Raw genomic sequence first — 21,412 nt, forward strand, 5'->3', positions numbered from 1 at the left:
ATCCGCTGTCTAACCCGTGGGGAGCATTGTAAGCAAGCTGAGTTTTACAGTCCCTAAGTCCGCTTAGGTGTATTGCAGGTCCTTTGTAATAACGCCCACTTGCGTTTACCAGGTATTGTCAACATTGCGTTATTCCTGTCTTTTGTACATACATTGTTGTACTATGTAACACCTTCAGGGAGTTTTTCACCTTTTCCCATCCCCTTCAGTAGATTTCCTCTAAAACAAAACTTATAAACTTGTCCCCACAATATAGGGATATTGAACCCCCATATGCTTGTCGTAGGGTTTTTCCATTGGAAAAGAGGAAAAGCGCTATTTCGGCCTCTGCGACATGAAAAAATCGCTATTTCGGCCAAATCTGAAAATTTCTAAGTACTTTAGATTGAGCGCGAAACGGCTGGTAAGCAAATTTAGCAAGTAGAAAATAATCCAATGCTTGGTGAATGCTCTGTATATGATATAGCAGAGGTATTGCACTGGAATTTTACAGATGCTGGCCATAGGGAGAGTGAAATTGCTGGGGTGGTGCTGTAGGACTGGAGTTTGCCATAGGTACCAAGGCCACTCGGAACCAATAGCTCCATTCACAACAGTGACCGAAAAATTGAGGGGATATGATGGTTGCCAAGCTTGTTGTAGGGTCAAAGGATACGGATGACTAGTATCAGTTGGGGGGGGGGGGGGGGGGAGTGGAGGACTTTTCCAGAGACACTGGAGCCTGGACGGCAGTCACCATAGGGGTTGATGGGGGAATTGCCAAGATGTGCAGAGTGGATGGTGACGGGAAGGGACACTGCCTTGGCAGTTGCTGTTGCAATGGTGGCGTCATTTTCCCAGGCACGCGCTGCTTCTTTGCGACGTTGCTTTTTGAGTCTTTGGCGTTGCCTTTCTGCTTCAATGCGTTGCGCTTGCAGCAGCTTGGCACGTCACGGTTTCTCAATTTCCTTTTGAGTTTGGATTGGTGCAAAGTCGAATGGGAGCAGTGGAGTTGGGCGACGTAGGGTAGAGCTTTGTACAATTTTTCTGGGCATGCCAACGGTTGAGACTCCAGCAGGGTTCTGTACGACAATTTTTTGGCTGCAAGCTCAATCCCAGTCCCCGGATTGGGACTTCTGACTGGATAGAGTTTTGTGAAGTCCGTCCCGGGTTCATGGGTTGGAAGCAGCTCATCCATGCCAGCGCGATACCTCCGCTATATTATAAACAGAGCATACACCAAGCATTTGATTTTTTCTAATTGCCAATTTTACTTATAAGCCGTTTCGCGCTCAATCAAAAGTACTTACAGTTAGAAATTTTCAGATTTGGCCGAAATAGCGATTTTTCATGTCGCAGAGGCCGAAATAGCGGTTTTCCTCATTGGAAAACGATTCTAATTTACAGTTACTGTTAGAGTCGGATTTCAAAAACGACTCTATTTTTTTCTGAAAAATTCTCCACGGATTTTAGAAACGCCAGCCGGATCCTCTAAATACTTAATGACTGGTCGTTATTTTTCGGGACTCACATTCAAGGCTTTGCGGCAAGCCCGAGGCAAACGTGTTGCAATAGAGTTCTGACCCCAAAGTACTGCTGTACCAGGAAGATCCAACTGGTGTCCGCTTGGACAACACCCTTTTGTTGCATCAGCAACTTGACTGTTAGAGGCTTTTATTGCTCTAATAAAGTCCTTTCATTGGTAGTATACTGCGATGGGAAGTGCTTCCTTGATGGACAAAAGAGTATCCGCAGAATAGTTTGTTGCTACGCTCAGGGCACAACTACTCTCACGAAAGTTACTTACGACCAGGATCGAACACATCAGTCAGGACTAGAAACCCTTGTAATCTTTAAGATACTTTTCATAATTTAGGTATTGACATTGAGTTTCCTTGTCGGGACTGGCCCATACAGTGCATCAAACAAAGACAGGGCATGCTTTGACCAAATCTTGCGTTGAAGTGAGTTAGTCTTATCAACCCATGGCTTTTGTTGACCTTGAAAATGAACAATACGCCACTCGCTAATATCATTGATTGTGAACACGGAATCTTCTGAATCGTCCAAGAACATGTTCCAAGCCGAGTCAAGTTTTCCATGAGTTCCATTACATTGCATGTTCATGGAAATTTGGACATCTCCACCAAGCGTAAATGACCAGTACGAAGCTACCGTTTCTATAAAGCGACTTCTGCGCAATTTTCCAAGGTCTAGAACCATCACCGCAGTGTCAAAAATCGGTATGTCTAAACTGTCTTTCTTCAGTAATTGTGAGGGGGTTGTAGCATTCAGAGCTGTCATCAAAGCACCAATTGACGTTTTTTTCGCAGAGTTCCTGGCGACAATACCACAATTTGGGATGACCTTTGAGGTAGACCACATTGGCCTAAGTGACTTTAGGATAATGGCATCACTATCAATCCAAAGAGCTTTTCCCACACACGGAAGAACCCGTGGCAAAAGAAGCTTGGCAGCATGTTCTCGAAACATCTTTGGAATGCCCACATGTGCTTGGTCCAGCGGTATTGTGTACACCTTTGCGTTGGGGAACCATCGAAGCACCATCCACCGGACAATGCACCGCTGCTTGGCATTCATATTATCCGCAAGGAAATAGAACACAAATTGTTCTCTTGGGTTGGACTTGTACAGTGCATGAATCCAGCTGGAGAGAATTGGCTTGGAGTGTAGCCACATCGGATTGATTGCGGTTGCAATGTGAATGGCATCATTGTCATAATGGTCTTCCTTGGTTGCTCTACACACATCCGCTTCAGGAGGGTACTCCCATGATGTTGGAATAACACCAAACTTTCTTGCAGAATCAGTTAGTTCCCCATGACACATTGTTAACACTTGAAGCGCATTTCGCTTGACCTCAAGAAATGCTGGGTTGGGGTTAGGTGGCGGCTGATCCCAATTGAAGGAAGCAAGAGCTTCTGACCCATTGACAGTGTTTACAGTGTGTACGGCATCCTGTAGACCGCTAAAACGCGCCCCATCGACACCTCCACCTCCGGGCATATTGTGATCCATGATCAGAATCACGGGCGTCCCCATGGAGGCAGCCGGTAACGCAATGTGGAGACGCTGAGTGATAACCAGCTTGGCCTTTTGCAAGCGAAGCTTCATTTCGTTAGCTAAAAAGTATCTTGCCACCTGGTCATCTATAACACTTTTGTTCACAAGGTTTGCCGAAAGCTTCACAGCGCCCAACGTGATGTGGTCCGGTAACAGCTGGAGACCATTTTTGTTGACGTCGACAATTAAAACCTCATTGTTCTGCTCCTTCGAAGCACGCCATTTACTCCAGGTTGGTAGGAGAGTCATTGTCATGCACCCTGAAAAGACAGAGTGGACACCAATTGACTTCAAGAACCTTTGTGATTCCGTGTCACGAGCCCCAATAGGCCAGTGTTGGTTTAAGTATGCCTTTGATTTGTTGACGTCCTGTTTGATTTTGTTGTTGTTAAGATGCATTGAAACAAAGACAGGCTCCAGTTTTCCAGGCGGAGGCCAGATCCAATTCCCATCCCCCCACCAGGCATTGAGGAACACTGTTGTTGGCGTCAACGCTGATTGAGATGGGGAGTGAACAGTCACTTCACCTGTGGCAGAAAAGTTTTTGGAGGCAATTACACTCACTACGTCAAGTCTGTCTCTTTCTACAAGGTACCCGGGGATCCCACGAAACTGCAGGCCTGCTAGCCCCTGCATTTCATCACCTTTATTCATGTTGTGATCACCTACAACCTTCAAGGAGTGCCGCCTCGCCTGATAGCTGAGTGTCCCAAAATGTCTTCCAGGGCGACGCTCCATAACGGACTCTGTTTCTGTTGTTATTCCCATATTTAAAAGAGATAGCTGAGCATCAAGACAGATCGTCATTCTGGCGCATAGGACATCCCACTGTATGTTTACTGGCCAATTGGACGCGACGTATTTTGGCCACTGATAAACATGTAGCATCTCATCCATGAGAGCTTCAATGACTTTATTTGTAGGGGGGGCCGCTACAGCATAGAGACCACCGCCAGAGCCCGGCTTCACTAGCATTTGATCATCAGCCGTCAAGAGCACGGCATCGTCTTGACCCAATGATCCAAGATCACTGGCATTCAACACGTCGGACCCCGGTAAGAGTACCATACCACCATACTTCCAGATAACAACAAGTTGCATAACAACTTGAAGAGTTTGTTCGAAATGATTCGCTGATAAGAGCTTCGCCAAAACATGATCTCCAACCCAGTCCTCCAGTGGAGAATCTTGCGCCAACCTCGGTGCGACCATATGCTGGATCCAGATGCAGGAGCGTTTAGGGACGGCCTTGTGTGCGACAGTTACACATAAACTTGAGCCACAGTATACAGCTACTTGAATTCCCGGCAAGGCAGACGCAAGTCCTTCCATGGTTCTTTTCATGGCCTCCAACGTGGGTGGATCGTCATACGCCCAGACCAGACTTACTGGACCACCATTGGCTAGCGGTCGGCAGCCGTTATCATCAGATGTTACTGTCGCTTGGCTTGGTGACGATTTTGACGCAATAATAGATGGAGCTGGCCATTTCGTGGACAGCTGTGCTTCCGAGGAACCAGCAAAAGGACAGTCAAGTACACGGAGTGAATAGAAACCGGAGAACACAGTGCAAACGGTAGCAGCGACCAAAGGAATCCGGTACCAATTGGAGTTTTGCGGTCTTGACGGCACCGTATGGACACGGCTTATATGTTTAGTAACCATTTTTTCTTGTGCAACAAACAAGTCCTTTCGATTTGTTTGCGTTGAAGAGATTGTCCAACAAAGTAGAATTTTTCTTGCTGACCGTGTTCAGGCTGGATAGTGTTCTCGGTTCAATCATCGTATCGCGCCTGACAGACTTATTCTCCAATTCAAATAGTGAACTATATGCTCTAACTGTATAAGTCGGTCTTTGTTTTGAAATCCATTGTTTACAATTAGATCCATAATTACTGTCAGTTCAAAAACAATCTTTCTAAATAGGTTGGTTTATAACTTTGAAGGGCAAAAATAGAGGAAATCCCCTATTCGGGCCTCGTTGAGGCCGCAATTCCCCAATTCCGGCCTAATCCGAGATTTTTTAAGCGCACCAATACGCGACGAATATGTTTTGATTTTTTGCGTCAACTCTGATTGATCCCAATACATGAGAAATCTACTCTACACAATCATAGACAAGTGTAAAGGATTAGATCTTAATTTATTTTTGTTACTTACCGTTGAAACATTTTTCGCGTTCAAAAACAGTCCTAAGAAAATCTCGGATTTGGCCGGAATAGGGGAATAGCGGCCTTGACGAGGCCCGAATAGCAAATTATTTATAAAAATACTCTAAATATGAGCTACTTTTTTGCCCTCAACGACATTTTTTCTTGATTCCAATGATAATTGTGTTCTTCATTCAAATAAGGTTACTTGCTTGACAGTTATAGTCCAGTCACAACGGCCTGTAGCGGGCCAGTACTGTGCCGAAAGCGACCAACGAACTAAATGTGATTACCTTTGTGTAGGCAAAGCAATTCAAAAATGCATACATACATAATAGATACATACATACTTAAATTATTACATACATACTTAAATAATTACATACATACTGTCCGTTTGTGCAGAAGCATGACTACATCTGGTTTCTTTGTTGAAAAGGTGTCAATGACGAAAGATCCACTCACTTACGAATGTATTTGTAGAATACGACGGAAGAGTAGTTCTTTTGGGGAAAGCCTTGCAGAAGCTCCGATTGTTTTAATTGATAAGTTTTCAGATTGTGAGACTAAAATATAGATTCCAAAATGAAACCTTTTGTGTTGGAAACAAAATGTACAAACATAGAAACCCTGTAGCCATCAAAGTGACTATCAAACCTTGACAGATTTTTGGTCAGAGTGATTTGACCACCTGAGTGATCAACAAACCAGTGAGTTTGGTCTGCACCAACAGTATCTGTTGGCACTGATCATCTAGGGAGACTATATGGTAATCAGGAACATTTCTTTGCATGTGAGTTTTGATAAGACAACTTGTCTTAAATGCTTTGTGTGTCAGAAACTAGAGTTGTGCATATTGCTAATTTTTGGTTTCCTATGAGGCGCTTTGTATTTTCCTCCGGCATGCCACACACGGGTAATGAACCCAACAAGGACAGTTGTCTGACCACTGCGTCTGTTTTACGACAGGACCAGGAAAAAGGAAATGGCACTGGGGCCAGGATCTAGGGCTGGCAAAATTCTAGATAGATGTTCCAACAGTTAATGCAAATGGCTAAGCAATTATATCTTCATAGTAGAATCAAATTGTAGCATTGTGTGGCTATAATTTTAGAAAATCAACATGCCAAGCGTCTGTCATATGTACGTTAGGCTAAGACTGGTCTGCTCAGGCAGATAATGGTATAATTTGTGTTTTGCTCTGTTTCATAACTACACTACTAATGATCTTGTGCTATTCTAGTGTCTAGTCAACCGGCCGTTGTCCTAGATATAGGACATCATTTTGTCCTATATATAGGATAAGAAAAGAAGCAAAAACATAAAGTAGTCCTGTAGCGGTAGTACAAAATTCTACACAGAAATGGAATTTGACCATGGTGATCAAGAATCACACTTTTACTATTTAAAATAGGACATGCATACATAAAACTTGTACCATATTGTTCGTTAGGCGCCGTGACAGGTAGCCATGTGGTTTGCATAGCACAGCTTTCCCTTGGTGGTATAGCAAACCCACGGTTCTCTGGAGTGAGGTGTTTCTTCATCTTTGCACACTGAGCAAACATATGTAGTCTTCTTGGAACACACCAAGCATTGTCCTTGTAGTCTATTGCTGCTATAACTACCGTCTTTGTTCTTTCTTCTTTTTTTGGTGGGTGTTATATGTGCGTATAGGCTACTTCTTGGTCTCCCATAGTCCTTGAAAGTGCTGGGCTGTCATTGTCCAAATTTGCCTCCACGAAATCTCTGCGACTTCCAACATTGTCGTATTGGTTATCCACTAGCTCCTCAGCCAGGGCAGTTAGAAGTCTTTCTGCTTTTTTCTCTCCCGTTAGCTCTTCTTATTCCTGTACACAGACTGTAGGCCAACCAAGTGTCAACAACAATCATTCCAAATATTGAGAGGTTAACCCTTGTTGACCAATTTGTTGTACCCAACTTTCGTTCAAGCATCAGTGTATCCTGACGACTTCGGTTGTGCCTGTCAATCATCCCACATGCAGAATAGTATAATTCCGCTGCTTTGGGCTGTGGAATGATAATTTACAGCCTCTCTGGATCTGCATCCGGAGATTGGTCAATCTGTCTCCAACAATAGCATATGTAGGGCTCGCCTGCATCCAGACTGGAAGCACTCAACACAAAATATTGGCAGTCCCTGTCCATCCACACAAAAGCCAACAGAGTGCTATAGTTTGTATCAATATCTCGCATCACAAGCCCTCTCCGTTCGCCTCTCTGGTTCAATTCTTAAGTCGAAAGGTACCTCATCGGATATTGTTTCGTTGCTGTTTTTACGACTCCAATAAATCTCAAACCATGTTGCTGCAACTCCATAGCTGTACCGACCGATGAAAAATACAAGTCAGCGCAAACATTCCGGTCCGTCCACCACCAAGGAAGGACTAGTTCTTTGAGGATCTTTGTTCCATGCAGCAACTGTTCATCATAGTCCCTGTCATCTTCTGTTGCTGTCTTACCCTTTACAACCTTCAATCAAAGCATGATACCCAAACAGCCGCATGCGGCATTTTGAATCTCACAACCGTTTTTGGGCTTTCGGTCAATAGCCACGTAATTGGGAAGTCCACAATTTATCCATCCCCCCCCCCCTGACCATACCATTGCAACATTGATTCATCCACACAAATAAGATGAGATGGTTTGAAAGCATTGGCGCGATGATTGTTGTATCTTTCAACAAAATCATCAACAAGTTGCCACCGAGTTGTATGGGAGCTCATACCTTCCGGTCATTCAGGACACTGGTTGCTCCATCGGATATTTCGCCAAAGATCATCAAAGCGCTGCCGCGACATTCCTGTTTTTCCGAATGCAGGGGCAGGAATGTATTTTGACGGCGCGGTTGCGGACCACAATTGCGATCGACTGCTAAATTCAAATTTTGTCGCAAGAATTAGAATACCAAAGAATCGAAGCAGCTCTCCTGTTGACATGCAGTGCTTGTTCTGTTGGACAAGCTGCACATTTGTTAGCTAACACATGGCGGTCAGTTGGTCGGGTGGAAACATGAGAAGAAAATATTGCAGCCGCGAATATCTTCCATCAATGTCAGAGTCTAGACCAAGAAGGTCGCCAATTGGTGTATTGATGCCAAACTGCTTACTTTGGACACTACAATTTATATCAATCAATGTAGCTTGCTTGTCAGCTTACCACTTTGTTTCATGAGCCATTACAAAGGAAGCATCTTCAACACCCCAAACCTGCGTGGCTACTTAAGCGGTAGGTCCTGCTACCTGTTCCCCCACAGCTATTCCAATTTCTACCATCGGATGTGCTGGAAATTCCAATTCTTCATCAGGAGAAGTCTCCTGCAAGACTGCTTCTCCTTCCTCTTGCTCTGGAACGGCCAAATCTGTGTCTGCATTGTCTGTTGCCAGTATCGGTGCTGCGGGACTGGCTGGTACTGTCGACTGGTCCGGTTTGAAAAGTTTGACATTACGGATGTTCAGAGTGCTCCGCTTGACTGATCCTCAGCAACGAAGGTTGATACACGGTTGTTTGGCGCCTTTCTGGTATTGTCGACCTCCACAACAGTCCCCACAATGACCTTGGTGGTCCTCAAAGCACCGTATTGCCAAGCACACTCACTCAAATGGACAACATGACAGGCCTTCGCTGTCACCTGAGCACCAATCTTTCGGCGGGAATCCCCTTCTGACATAATTTTTAATGACATTGGTGTAAGTTGTGTATAAAAGGTTGATTTTGAGGGATGCAATGGACACTGCATTGACTCGGGAATGGCTCAGTTCGGGTCGAAAAAAAAAGCAAATATATTTTGAGTAACTCTAACATTGACGACAAATGCTCCTAAAATATTAAGACATAGAGCATGCCGTGCTCTCCCAAGACGTTGCAGAGCATGGGGAACACGATGGTAACATTAATTCTATACAGATCTTGCTATAATGCATAGTTCTAGAGGTTTGGAAAATGTCCTTTATTGAGGATGGGTCCTCAATATAGGACAGAAGTAGACTAGACACTAGTACGATTCTAGTCGGTTATCGCTGCAGTTTTTTCTAGTTTATCAGACCCAAGTCGTTCCGTATCCCTGTGGTGTTAAGTTATAAGTCTGTTGCGATTCTCTGAGTGTTTGTGAGTGTTTTGACGGAAGCGCCGAGTCCGAATGTGCCTGGGGAGGGAAGCATAATACCTGGCTCTTCATGTTGTTGTCAAGTTGCCGACGCCTGTAAAGGCCTAGAACATACTGACAGTATCTCGTAATGGTCCACGTGGTAGTCGTGTTGATCGGATACTTGGTTTCTGGTCTGCATTAACGGCTTGAAACAAGGTGTTCACCATAGTTGGACGCTTCCATGGAGCTTTGTTATGTAGTACAACCAATGTACATACAAGGAACAGGAAAATGCAGTGTCAACAATACTGGGTAAACACAAGTTGGGCATTATTACAAACGACCTGCAATACACCTAAGCGGACTTAGGGACTATAAAACTCAACTTGCTTACGACCCTCCCCACGTGTTAGACAGCGGATACAATGGACCTATGCTAATCCAATATTTGGATCAATCACTTTTTAAAGCAATGAGAGGAAGATTATTCTACTACTAGTCCATGACAATTGGTCTGTTCATACAAAAGAAAGACATCTTGCCATGTGCCAGATAACCTTACTCCCATACAAAGTTATATCTCTCCTAGGTACAAATCCCACACAGAACCACTTGGTGAGTAACCAATCCTGCTTGTCACTCTCCTTGTAGTTTGTGGGACTGTGTCCTGTTCTCCATCCTTGAGTTCTACTCCTGTGGCTTCCAGCACGGGATGACTCTGATTGTACCACGTATACATTGGGTTGTACAATAAGGCCAACATAAAAGAAACAATCCCAACACAATTTTCACCTTGACTCACACTTCCATATACAGTGCTAGGTGTCTCCTGTCCCAGAGACATGTTGCCTTGGTGTATATTGTGACAAGCTTCTTCTACCAAAGCTTTGCTCAACGCTCCAGCCCAAGCGGCATCCTTAGCTTGGATGTTAAGTAGGATCTGTTTTCAAATATCCACTTACCAATTGTTTATATTGGACCTTGTACCAAGTGGTAGTTGCTGCTCCTCCACTCTTGCTATCAAATGTGTACATGTGTACCACAATGGGTATTGTAGTTATTGACCTGGCAATCAAGCCAGCTTTCACTATTTAAGCGGATGCGAACCAAATGTTTGCAAAACTTGTACCCGGTGATCAAAGGAAACCATTGCTGTTCCCGCTTGCTAACAAGTGCTCAACTCGAAATTCTTTTTGAAGCTCCTTCCCGTCCTCAGGAGGAAACGGAAAATGTTCGCCATGGCTGCAGCTCTCGCTCAAGTCCGTAACGCCCTTCAGGCGATTGGTCTTGTCGACGCGTCTCATTGCGACGCCATTACCAAGTCTATTACTTCTGTCAAGGACTTTGTGTTCTTGACGGACAAGTTCATCAAGGATATGTGCAACACCCTCCGTAGTCCCGGGGGGACCGTCCCAAGTCCCGACGCCGCTCAGCCAGGCGCCCCAGCGGTTATTCCCCGCTCCGGTGTCGCCATTTCTCCAACGGCTGAAGAGCGTCTGATCTTGCTCATCTCAAGTGTACTTCTTGTCCCGTTCCGGCCCAGTTTGTTTCCGCTCGCGTCCTCTCCATAGCGGAGATTAAATGCTGTGATGATTTGATAGAGCCATACTGACCCGGATTCGGGGAAGTATGGTGGGACAAATGACCTTAGAGGACATCTCAGGATGAGATGCTAGGGTCATCACTTTAGTCTAGTCTTGTGCACATCGGATGATGTGCTCACTTTATTTTATTCTAAAGCATTTTGCAAGCTGTACTACTAGTCCTCTTGTGTGCTTGGTTAGACTTCGCCATGGCCATGCATTCCGCCGCAGCGGATTCGTCGGTCAAGCATCAGGACAACAATGAATGGAATCATAGTCCGAATATTGTAGTGCCGATGAACAGAGCACCACGTGGATATTAAAAGAGTTTATCAGAAACCCATTTCATACACCATGCGCAAAATTACCCACACAGCTCTGTGCGAGTGGATTGGTACCAGGCGCTAGACTGCACTGAGTTTTTCATCGGATCTGTAAAGCTTGACAGTAGTGTCGCATGTTTCGTAACACCTACCAGTTCGTAACACCTACCAGTGTGATCCGTGCAGTGGGAGAAAAAGAACCAGAACAGATCTTGGTTCGCGCCCAGTAGCGGTTTTTGAATCCGCGGGTACGATCAGTTGACAATTGATCTTGAAATCAGTTAAGTAAAAATGGTCGCCTGTGGTCAATACTTCGTTAATCTATCTCACGAGTTTTCCCCTCCTTCAAAACGATTATACGAATCACAAAAGTATCTTAACCGATGCGTTCCTATTTGATTTATGATAATTTCAGTCACAATGACTGGATTACAGGGTCGGAATGACCTGTGTACTTATCAATTATGTCACCAGTCATTCGCAATTTTCAGTTTTGTTGTTCAAACTAGTCACTTTTCTGAAAATTCATCCGAAATTTTCCGAAATACCGTATCCTACCGTTTACTCAATTCCCACCGTTTCCACCGTTTACCATGGCTGATGCTGATGCTCCCAACGCTCCCGAAGCTGGTCTTGCTCCGGCTGTTGCTGCCAATGCCCCGGGTATTGTTGGTGACGCCCAAGCTGCCGCTTACGCTGCGTTTGCCGCTGCTGAAGCTCAAATGGCAAACGCTCTCGCTGTTCTCGCGGGGGAAGCACCCCCTGATGCTCAACCCTTTCCTCCACCTCCGGGAGTGGCCGACATTCCAGTTGGCCTCCCTCCGGCTGTGGTGGATGCTCCTCTCATTGATCCGTATGACAGTCTTCTCATGAGGGCTGGCATGAACTACGGAACTCGCAAGGCTTTTTCTAAGGAGGGCTATGGTTTGATGTCTGACTTGGTTACTCTTAACCAGAAGCAACTTGAATCCCTCATTGATATGATGAACAAGAAGCATTGCGGTAAATCTTTTCAAGGCGCAATTCCGTTGGGCCTGAACCTTGTGGCTGAAGACCTTGAGATTGATATTGGCCACAAAACCAAGACCACTCTCAAGGTTATTCTCCATTGGGCGGACCTCCAGAAAAGTCTTGGATTAGACGTGAATGCCGAGGATTATACCAATGTTGTTGGTCAGCTTGCCCGCGAACGTATGGATGAAGAGGAGAAGATTCTTGAGGCGGCCAAGAAGCTTACGCCTTCTAAGCCAACAACCCTCAAGGATATGACCAAGTGGCGTTCCTTCTTTGAAAACTGGAACTCATACATGAGTCAGTGTCGCGGTGCTGCGGCTATCCCTCTTTCGTACATTTACCGTACCAACAAGCAGCCCAAGACCGCTTTGGTCGGAACCTATGTGAATATGGATGCCTATTTGGTTGCCCAGACAGTCCTGTCTGGTTCCAACTTTGAGATCAATAACCAACGGGTTTTTGACAAATTCAAGGAAGCAATCATTACAACCGGACCTGGATGGTCTTTCATCAAGATGTACAACCAAAGCAAGGATGGTTGTGCTGCCATTTTGAAATTAAAGGAACAGGCGGAAGGAACATTAAACGAGTCAGTTCGCCGTGATGATGCCATCAAGATCCTGTCAACTACAACATACAATGGTCCGAGTTGTAACTCGAATATTGATATGCTGTTGCAGAAATTTCAGTATGCCATATCGGAATTGGTCGAAATTGACGGAGTTGCGTTGCCGGATGGGCAGCTTGTGACTTATTTGGTCCAGGCATTGAAGGACCCAAGTCTGAGTTATGTTCGTGACACAATTCGCACCAATGCCACTTATCGGAACAGTTTTCCGGAAGCGCAGCTTTTTGTGAAGACTTTTGTGTCTTTGTCCACAAGCAAATCCGAAAACACGCCTCGACAGGTCAATGATGTGCAAACATCAGGTAGTGGGGCCTCCGGTGGGAGTAAGAAAGGAGGTACCGGGAAAGGAGCCAGCAAGCCGACTCCCTTCAAGGGTGCAGTCACGGCTCGCAGTTATACTCCGGGAGAATGGAAAAGTTTGTCCAAGGACCAACAGGAAAAAGTGCGATCGCTGCGTAATAAAAAGAAGCAAGGAGGGAAACCCGAGGAATCAGAGAGGAGTGTTGACAGTGTAGCACGGGGTGAGCCTGTGGACACTAAGGAAGTCCATACCAGCAGTGAAATGGAACCGACTTCAGATGCGGCTGGCCTGCAATTTGGCCGTGGTGCGTATAAGAAATCGGTCGGATTCACTGCGGACACCGCTTCTCCTTCTGAAAACGGAACGAAGAAGCAGAAAACGCATCATGATGCGTGAAACGCGGCACCCGATGCCAGTGTTTCGGGGACTAAGCAATGCATTTTACCAGATCGAGTGATATTGAGCCTCACCTCTACACGCAGCATTTGTGATCTCAACGCATGCACTCATCTTGGTGAGGGCCGCTGCAAGTTGGATTCACATGCAGACACATGCGTGGCTGGGGCAAACACTGTCTTGATTGGTGAATCGCAGAAGTCCGTAACTATGCGGCCTTTCTCTGGTGAATATTCTGCGCTGAAGAATATCCCCATTGGAACGGTTGCCACAGCTTACACAGTACCAGAAGACGGGAGAGTGGTGCTTCTTATTATTAATCAGGCCCTATTCTTTGGGGACAGATTGAAAAACACCCTATTGACCCCCAACCAGATGCGAGACTTTGGCATTGAAGTTGACAATGCCCCTCGGCAGTATGTCGCCAACTCCAAGCACTCTTTGTATGTTCCTGACTCTCCACTTTGGATTCTGCTGCAACTGCGCGGAATATTCTCGTTTTTGGAGTCGCGGAAGCCCACGCAACAGGAACTCGACGAGTGTGAGCATATCATACTCACCTCTGATGTGCCGTGGGAGCCTTGCTCCACTGACTTTGCACGTCGGGAAGAACAGGCCGTTAAGCGTGACCGGAGTGTATCATTGGTTGACACAAGGGGACTTTCCACTGGCCATGCAACCTTCTCAGCACACCAATATGGTATCCGTACTATTGCGGCCTTGCAGAGAGTACTTGAGACTTTTCGTTCCTTGACAGAGGTTGAATTGTGCGAGACAATCTAACGGACCGCCTTATTGCCTGTGTTAATGTTGCGTCGGATGACTACTGTGGAGATGGGTTGGATGGCAGGGCTGACTTGGATGTGTACCCATTCCGACAACTTCACCAGTGTTGTCTCAAATATGACATCAAGCGAAAGATGGTCAGCGTTGACGCTTGAGGTTTTGTCGAGGCGTTGGAATATTGGCCTGGAATCGGCCAAGCGGACTCTACAAGCGATGACGCAGAAAGGTGTGCGGACTGTGATGCACCCCTTGACCCGACGGTATCGTACTCGCCAATCGCATTTACGATTTCCTACCATTTGGACCAAGGTTTACACCGACACCATGTTTTTGTCTGTGGTCTCCATCCGCCAGTACAAGTGTGCCCAGGTGTTTACAACAAACACGGCCTATTTGCGCATTTACCCTCTGCAAACCAAGGAGCAAGCTCCTGATGCACTAGATACATGACATTGGGGTAATGAGTGATCTAGTTTATGACGGATCTAAAGAGCAGGGAGGTGGCAAACATTGGAGAGAGATTGAGCAGCGTCACCACATACATTGCCATGTAACGGAGCCACACAGCCAGTGGCAGAATCGATTCGTGAAATTAAGAAGGCTGTTCGGCACCGACTGCAGGTCTCTCGGGCACCAAGGCGACTTTGGTGTTTTTGTTGTGAATGGGTTTCGGCAATCCGTCAACTGACCGCCCACAACATTCCTGCATTAAACGGTTGTGTTGCTACAGAGCTTTTGGAAGGGGACACCCCTGATATTTCTGAATATGCGCAATTTGACTGGTATGAGCCTGTCTGGTTCATTGACCCAACTTCTGCTTTCCCTGAAATGAAGAAGAAATTGGGCCAATGGGTCGGAGTTGCATCAGATGTGGGACAGGCAATGACTTTTTGGATCCTTCCAAAGTCATGCATCCCAATGGCACGGTCCTCTGTTGCTCGCGTCCTCCCAGACGTAGGCGCTACTGATGAATTTAAGGCTGACCTTGCTGAACTCAATCTAGCCATTGAAAAGAGAATTGGAAACAGCAAAACTGCAGAAGAAGATCAGGTCATTGACGGTCAACTCGCAAATCTAGTTTCGGGTCCGACTGATGATCTGTTTGAAGGGTAACATGGAGTATGTCCCTCTTAAGTATAAATCCCACATAGAATCACTGAGCGAGTATCCAAACCCGCCTGTAACTTGCCTTGTAATTTGTGGGACTGTATCCTAATCCTCATTCTTGTATCCTGCTCCTGCATCTTCCATTAAAAGATGTCCTTGATCACGGCGCGAATACATTGTGCTGTGCAATAAGGCCAACATAATGCCACGGTTCCACCATGCTCTCCACCCTGATTCACACTTCCGTTATCCATGTTAGGTGTCACTTGTCGTAAGGACATGTCACCTTGGTGTATACCGTGACATTGTGTGTATGTTAGGCTAAGACTGGTCTGCTCAGGCAGATAATGGTATATTTTGTGTTTTGTTCTGTTTCGTAACTACACTAGTGATCTTGTTCTATTCTAGTCCGATTCTAGTCGGTTATCGCTGCAGTTTTCTAGCAGACCAGTCTTAGCCTAACGTACACACGACAGGCGCTTGACGTGGGGTTTTTCTATATGAGACGAATCCACTCTTGCGGTTAAGTCTCACTTTGATTTGGTGCGTCTCGTAGCAAATGTACATGAATTTTTGGAAATTTTCGAAAAGGCATCAAGTTCCGTCCTGCATAAAGTACAGTCCTTTACGGTATTAGAAAACTGCAACGATAACGGGCTAAAACGTGTCTGTGGGACCAAAGGATTGTAGATACGATAAAAAAGACGTAAAACAAAGACTTATAAGCATAAACCCAAGATAAAGGGACAATGAACCCCGATATGCTTGTCGTAGGGTTTTTCTAGTCCCCTCACATTGAGACCATGAACATAAACTTGGCGAAATGTGTCCCCTCAAAACTAGAAAACTGCAACGATAACCGACTAGAATCGCACTAGAATAGCACAAGATCACTAGTGTAGTTACGAAACAGAGCAAAACACAAATTATACCATTATCTGACTGAGCAGACCAGTCTTAGTCTAACGTACATATGACAGACGCTTGACGTGGGGTTTTTCTAGTCCCCTCACATTGGAACTATGACACACATAGGACGATGTGTCCCCTCAAAACCACAACGGGAAAAATAGAGGCACACACACACGACGCTGCATGCAATATAACAAATGCAATGCAATTTGTCCCAACCAGAATGACGGTCGAGAACGGGAAAGTCGGCAAACCCTTCAATAAACCAATGTCACCACAAAATTTGCCGTATGAGTTCTTGACGTTTCGGAGCAGGCTGGACCTTTGTAAGAACATCAGCCAAATTCGTATCCGTAGGTTCATACGCAATCTTGATAACTTTCGCGGCAACACATTCACGAACAAAGTGATATGCAATGGCATTACTCTTCTTCTTCAACATCGACTCCGGAGCTGTAGTATTATAAACCACAGACATATTGTCGCACAAAACTCTAGCAGCACCGTCGATAGGAATACCCATCATACGTAGCTTGTATCGTAGACCTTGAATCATCTCAGTAGCGGTCTTAAGTGCAACAAATTCGCTTCCAAAAGTAGAGGTCTCGACTGAATTCTGACGCTTAGAAAACCACATAATCGGAGCGCGATTCACATAAATCAAAACACCTGTACGAGAACGACGAGTAACACGGTCTCCCGCATGGTCAGCGTCAACAAACGTTGTAATTTCAACAGCCTTACCGCGAGGTTGCGGTGCATTTGGAGGAATCGGTTCCTTAACATCACCGTAAAAGTCCGTCCAGTCCACATTTTCCTTAAATTGGTTGTTGATCACAGCATAAGTATCATCGAAAACCAAGCGTGACCGATTGTGAGATTTCAGATAAGCAAAGACATTGAAAACAGCAGTTAAATGTCCCTCGCGCGGCATCGCAAGAAATGAGGACAACATAGACACTTCGCACATGATGTCGATTCGACCAAGTTCAACTGCCCATCGCAATACTCCAATCAGTGACTGAAAATAATTAGCGCGATCAGGATCGAGAATAGAAGAAACATCTAACTCGGGGCGATAACTGGTCGACATCGGAGACGAAGCACGATTGCTTAACGCCCTTCCGATTTCATGTAAGTCTCGTTCAACATTTTTCACGGCTTGTTTAACGTAATCCGTAGAACTCATTGACCATCGCTCTTTTGTCGGATTATCCGGCAACGAGAATGGCGCAATATTAGCTCCTAGATAATGATCAGGGGGCTTGATTGAATCCGGCTTCAACTTAAAATGCTTTCCAATAGAATCTAGGATACTTTTCGGATCTGAACTGATACAAAGAAAGTCGTCAGTATAAATCAACACATATTCATAATGTTCCGTACCGTCGGCCTTTTGAGCTGGACGAAGCCACACATCTGGATCAGCCAGGCACGAAATGAAGTTAAGTTCCTGCATCGTCGAGGCCAGATGAGCGCGCCAGGCAGCACCACTGGACTTTAAACCATATAAGGCTCGAACAATGATTGCATACTGATTTTCGCAGGACGGTCCGAACTCAGGACCACAGACGGTGTAAACCTTTTCACGGACAGGTGCGTTCAAATACGCATTTTGGGCATCGGCACCAAGGATGTCCAGGTCATTAAGAGCAGCAACAAGAAAGGCAAGACGGACACTATCGCGTGAGACGACACTGGCATAGGTGATTGAGCTCGGAGGATCCGTTACATGTCCCCCGGCGACGAGTCGGGCTTTGCGAGTGAAGTCCATTTTCACATCGAAAATCATGTGACAGGGAATACGAGTGTGACCGACAGGCTCAGTGGCTCCAGGATCAAGGATCTTGAAGGCCGGCATGACATGTTTCATTTCCTTTTTGATTGCGTCGGCCCATAACGAAGTGTTAGTGTCCCTGTCAATTTCGAGAGCTTCGCGAACGGTTTTGGGAATACGTATACCAAACTTGTGCGTTCTCTTTTGATAACGAGTTTTCACAGCAGAGACAATGGTATCTCGCTTACGAAGAGTATGGGGAACCCACCACGCAAAGGCAGGCTCGTGGACCAACTTGTTTGCAACGGCATACTCAGCAACTTCGACAGGGTTAGATTCCTTCAGATCTTTAAGCGGCAACCAAGAGACGGATCCGTCTTTCCACTGTACGGACAGTTTCCATCCCTTGGTGGTACGTCGCATATGCTGGTTGCCATTACGATCGGTGACATAAAGGTCGTCGGGAGCAACGGCAGAGCCGTTTTTCCGGTGATCAACAATCTCATCTAAAATAAGATGGCGACGTCCTTCATTGTCAACCTGAGAATAGATGTGCTCGGCAATAACGTTAGCAGCAAACTCTTTGACAACACCATCATTAAACTGTACCTCAAGGACACGAGAGTCGAGGATAGGATTTGCGTTCGAACGGCCAACCGGGTTGCCGTCGTGATCCTTTTTACGAGCAATAACTTTGCCGGTCAAAAGAGTGTCCCCTACAGGGAGTAATACTTCAGCATTGATATATTGATCGAATGCATCATGGTCATAGTCGTCGGCTTCCGGCATGGTAGCTTCGTCCCCCGTCGAGTCATCCGAATAAGGTTCAAACTCATCGGGGTCACCAATAAATACCGGAACACGATTTGGATTGCCGAACTCTGTCTTAATTGAGTCATTAAACTCCAGCTGCCGTTTCTTTACAGACTCTGAGTTGTGATCGGCAACAGACAGTGGGGAGTAAGTAGTACGAGCAAGTATTTGTCCATTTGCAGCAAGAACACGAGCACACATTACATGTCCAATATCATGAGATGGTCCAAGCCATCGACCAAGCTTGCGCTTGTCTTCCGGGAAGTCTACCGGATCATGATACCAAAGCCATTCATACCACGACAATTCACACAAATGGGAAATATCCGACGTATCGCCGGAAACTGCCGTGTTAGGCACATCATCATGCAAAGCATAGATGTCGTGAGCAATGGAAGACCGAATATGGCCTTGTAATTCCAAACACATATCCCACAAACACAGTGGGGCTCCTGACTTTGTCATTGCTGTATTTGTCATGCGTTTCAGCGCCTTGATCGCTGTTTCGGCACGGTTCAACCAGGGAGAGTAAGGCTCAATCTCTAATGCATGGGCGCCAGCTGAGCGCACCTTTCGACGGAACTCGCCATGGGTGAGTTCCTTCGCACCATCCGATATGACTGCAGCTGGGACACCTTCGCGATGGAACAACAGATCCAACGCTTCATGGGCTTCGGCTTTAGATTTCATGGGGTAAGCGCGTGTCCAGTCAATGTCATTGACAAAGACTTGGGCACACGTATTTCCACGCAACGATTTAAGCTTAGAAAACATGGTGTCAGTGTACAAATTCGTTCGAAGATGACGGAATCGTAGCTGCGAAGTAACCGGTTTGACGCGTTGCACGAGAGCACGATTGATAATGTTCTTTACACCGCGCTGTGTGGTGACGCGTAGGGTACGTTTGGCAGTAGCCAAGCCAATGTTCCAACGATGAGCCAACTCCTCAGGGCTGACTTTGTAACGATGATTTGACGATTGGGCAGAGCCAATGACAACAGTATTCTGAACGGAAGTCACAAAACGAGCGTCATCCAACGAAGTGGAGACGGACGACAAGGTCTCGGCAAGGGCACATGTTGTCGTAACAACACTTGTAACAGCACGGACAGTACGACGGGATTTACTCGGAACAACCAAACCACGGGTATTGGTGCAATGCTCCTCCTGACGAGAAAAGTCCAAAGAATGAGGGTCCCACACAGGATTGTCGTACGTCATGACGAGGTGAGTACAAGTATCAAACTCTTCAAGACTGGGCTTGCGAGAGGGCAAATACGAAATGACGCCATCAAGCATCAAAGGCAGCCGAACATTTTCGCTGGGGAAGAAGATGGAGTGTGAGGACTCCGTGGGCTTGTGAGTCAAAAACTTTGGGCACTCTTCCACCTCGACATCGTTGATACGAAGTTGGTTTGGATTGATCAGGTTGTGTTCCATTTTTGGAAAGTGCAACGCCTGATTGAAAACCAAAATAAAAGTTTCGTACGTGTGCGGGTGGTCGTAAGCAACAGCAGCGGACACAATGGGCACAGAATGGGCACGTCCGAGCGTGGACAAAAAGGGGCTCACATCGACGGTACGATGAGTTTCTTCAAACACAAAAGCATGACGACCAACACAACAAGTATCGGCATGCGAATCCAAATCGGAGCGGGACAAATGGCCCGTACCAACCGATTGGACAGACACAACAGGGCGAGTGGACACAACAGACACATTTCGCTGGGACATGTTCTTGCCAGCAGAAGTGTTAGAAGTCAAAGTCGTGTTGTCATCATGACGAGGACGAGTATTTCGATCCGTGTCATTGGAAGTATCAACAGCAGACGCATTGCGACGACGATCACCATTACCATTTTGGCGCAAAGTGTGCACATGGCGACGCTGCTCCGCATTCATGGACTCATACTCCTCGAAAGAGTAGTAGCGGTCGGTCATACCGCTTGTCGATCCGTTGTTAAACGGTTTACCTTTTCCACCACCGCGACCGCCGCGACCATGACGACCGCCGCGACCACCGCGGCCACCTCTTCCGCCGCGACCACCTCGGCCGTTACCGCGACCACTGTGGCCTGTAGAAGCAGAAGAAATGTTACGAACCTGGGCCTGGTTCTGTTCGTCAATAAACTCACTCAAATAATTGACAGTAGCTTCAAAATCATTTTTCAACGCTGTAGTGGCACGAACGGTCGCAATTGCCGATTCGAGAGACGGGGCTTTAATGCGCTTCAAAAACTTGCGGACCTTGGCAGCTTCGGTCAATGGCTCACCGAACTCGTCGAGGTCGGTGTGGGCTTGCTGATGAATCTCGGCAAAACGCTCGAAAGAAAAGTTTCGGCGCTCACCGCTATAAAACTTGTTTTCGAGGTCTCCCTCGGCCTTGTTCATGATCTTCGATTGGTTAGTCGGCCCAAGGTAATGAGAACGGAGGGCCAACCAAGCTGCACG

The 21,412-nt window shown here is 46.2% G+C and overlaps 3 protein-coding genes across 3 annotated transcripts; 1 reads left to right on the plus strand and 2 right to left on the minus strand.

Annotated features, from left to right (window-relative positions):
- Positions 1-667: 667 nt before the first annotated feature.
- PHATRDRAFT_41386 (predicted protein) lies at positions 668-1,177 on the minus strand (the record flags this gene model as incomplete). The annotated part of the gene is made up of 1 exon (XM_002185381.1): positions 668-1,177. The coding sequence occupies one exon, from the start codon at positions 1,175-1,177 to the stop codon at positions 668-670; it is 510 nt and encodes a 169-aa protein (XP_002185417.1).
- A 650-nt stretch (positions 1,178-1,827) lies between these two features.
- PHATRDRAFT_50429 (predicted protein) lies at positions 1,828-4,728 on the minus strand (the record flags this gene model as incomplete). The annotated part of the gene is made up of 1 exon (XM_002185382.1): positions 1,828-4,728. The coding sequence occupies one exon, from the start codon at positions 4,726-4,728 to the stop codon at positions 1,852-1,854; it is 2,877 nt and encodes a 958-aa protein (XP_002185418.1). The 3' UTR covers positions 1,828-1,851.
- A 7,092-nt stretch (positions 4,729-11,820) lies between these two features.
- Positions 11,821-15,465, plus strand: PHATRDRAFT_41388 (predicted protein; the record flags this gene model as incomplete). Its single annotated transcript, XM_002185329.1, has 4 exons — positions 11,821-13,474; positions 13,718-14,295; positions 14,401-14,721; positions 14,920-15,465. The coding sequence occupies 4 exons, from the start codon at positions 11,821-11,823 to the stop codon at positions 15,463-15,465; spliced, it is 3,099 nt and encodes a 1,032-aa protein (XP_002185365.1).
- Positions 15,466-21,412: the final 5,947 nt, after the last annotated feature.

The sequence above is a fragment of the Phaeodactylum tricornutum genome, chromosome 30 (assembly GCF_000150955.2).
Source record: "Phaeodactylum tricornutum CCAP 1055/1 chromosome 30, whole genome shotgun sequence".
NCBI classification, from domain to species: Eukaryota; Bacillariophyta; class Bacillariophyceae; order Surirellales; family Neidiaceae; genus Phaeodactylum; species Phaeodactylum tricornutum.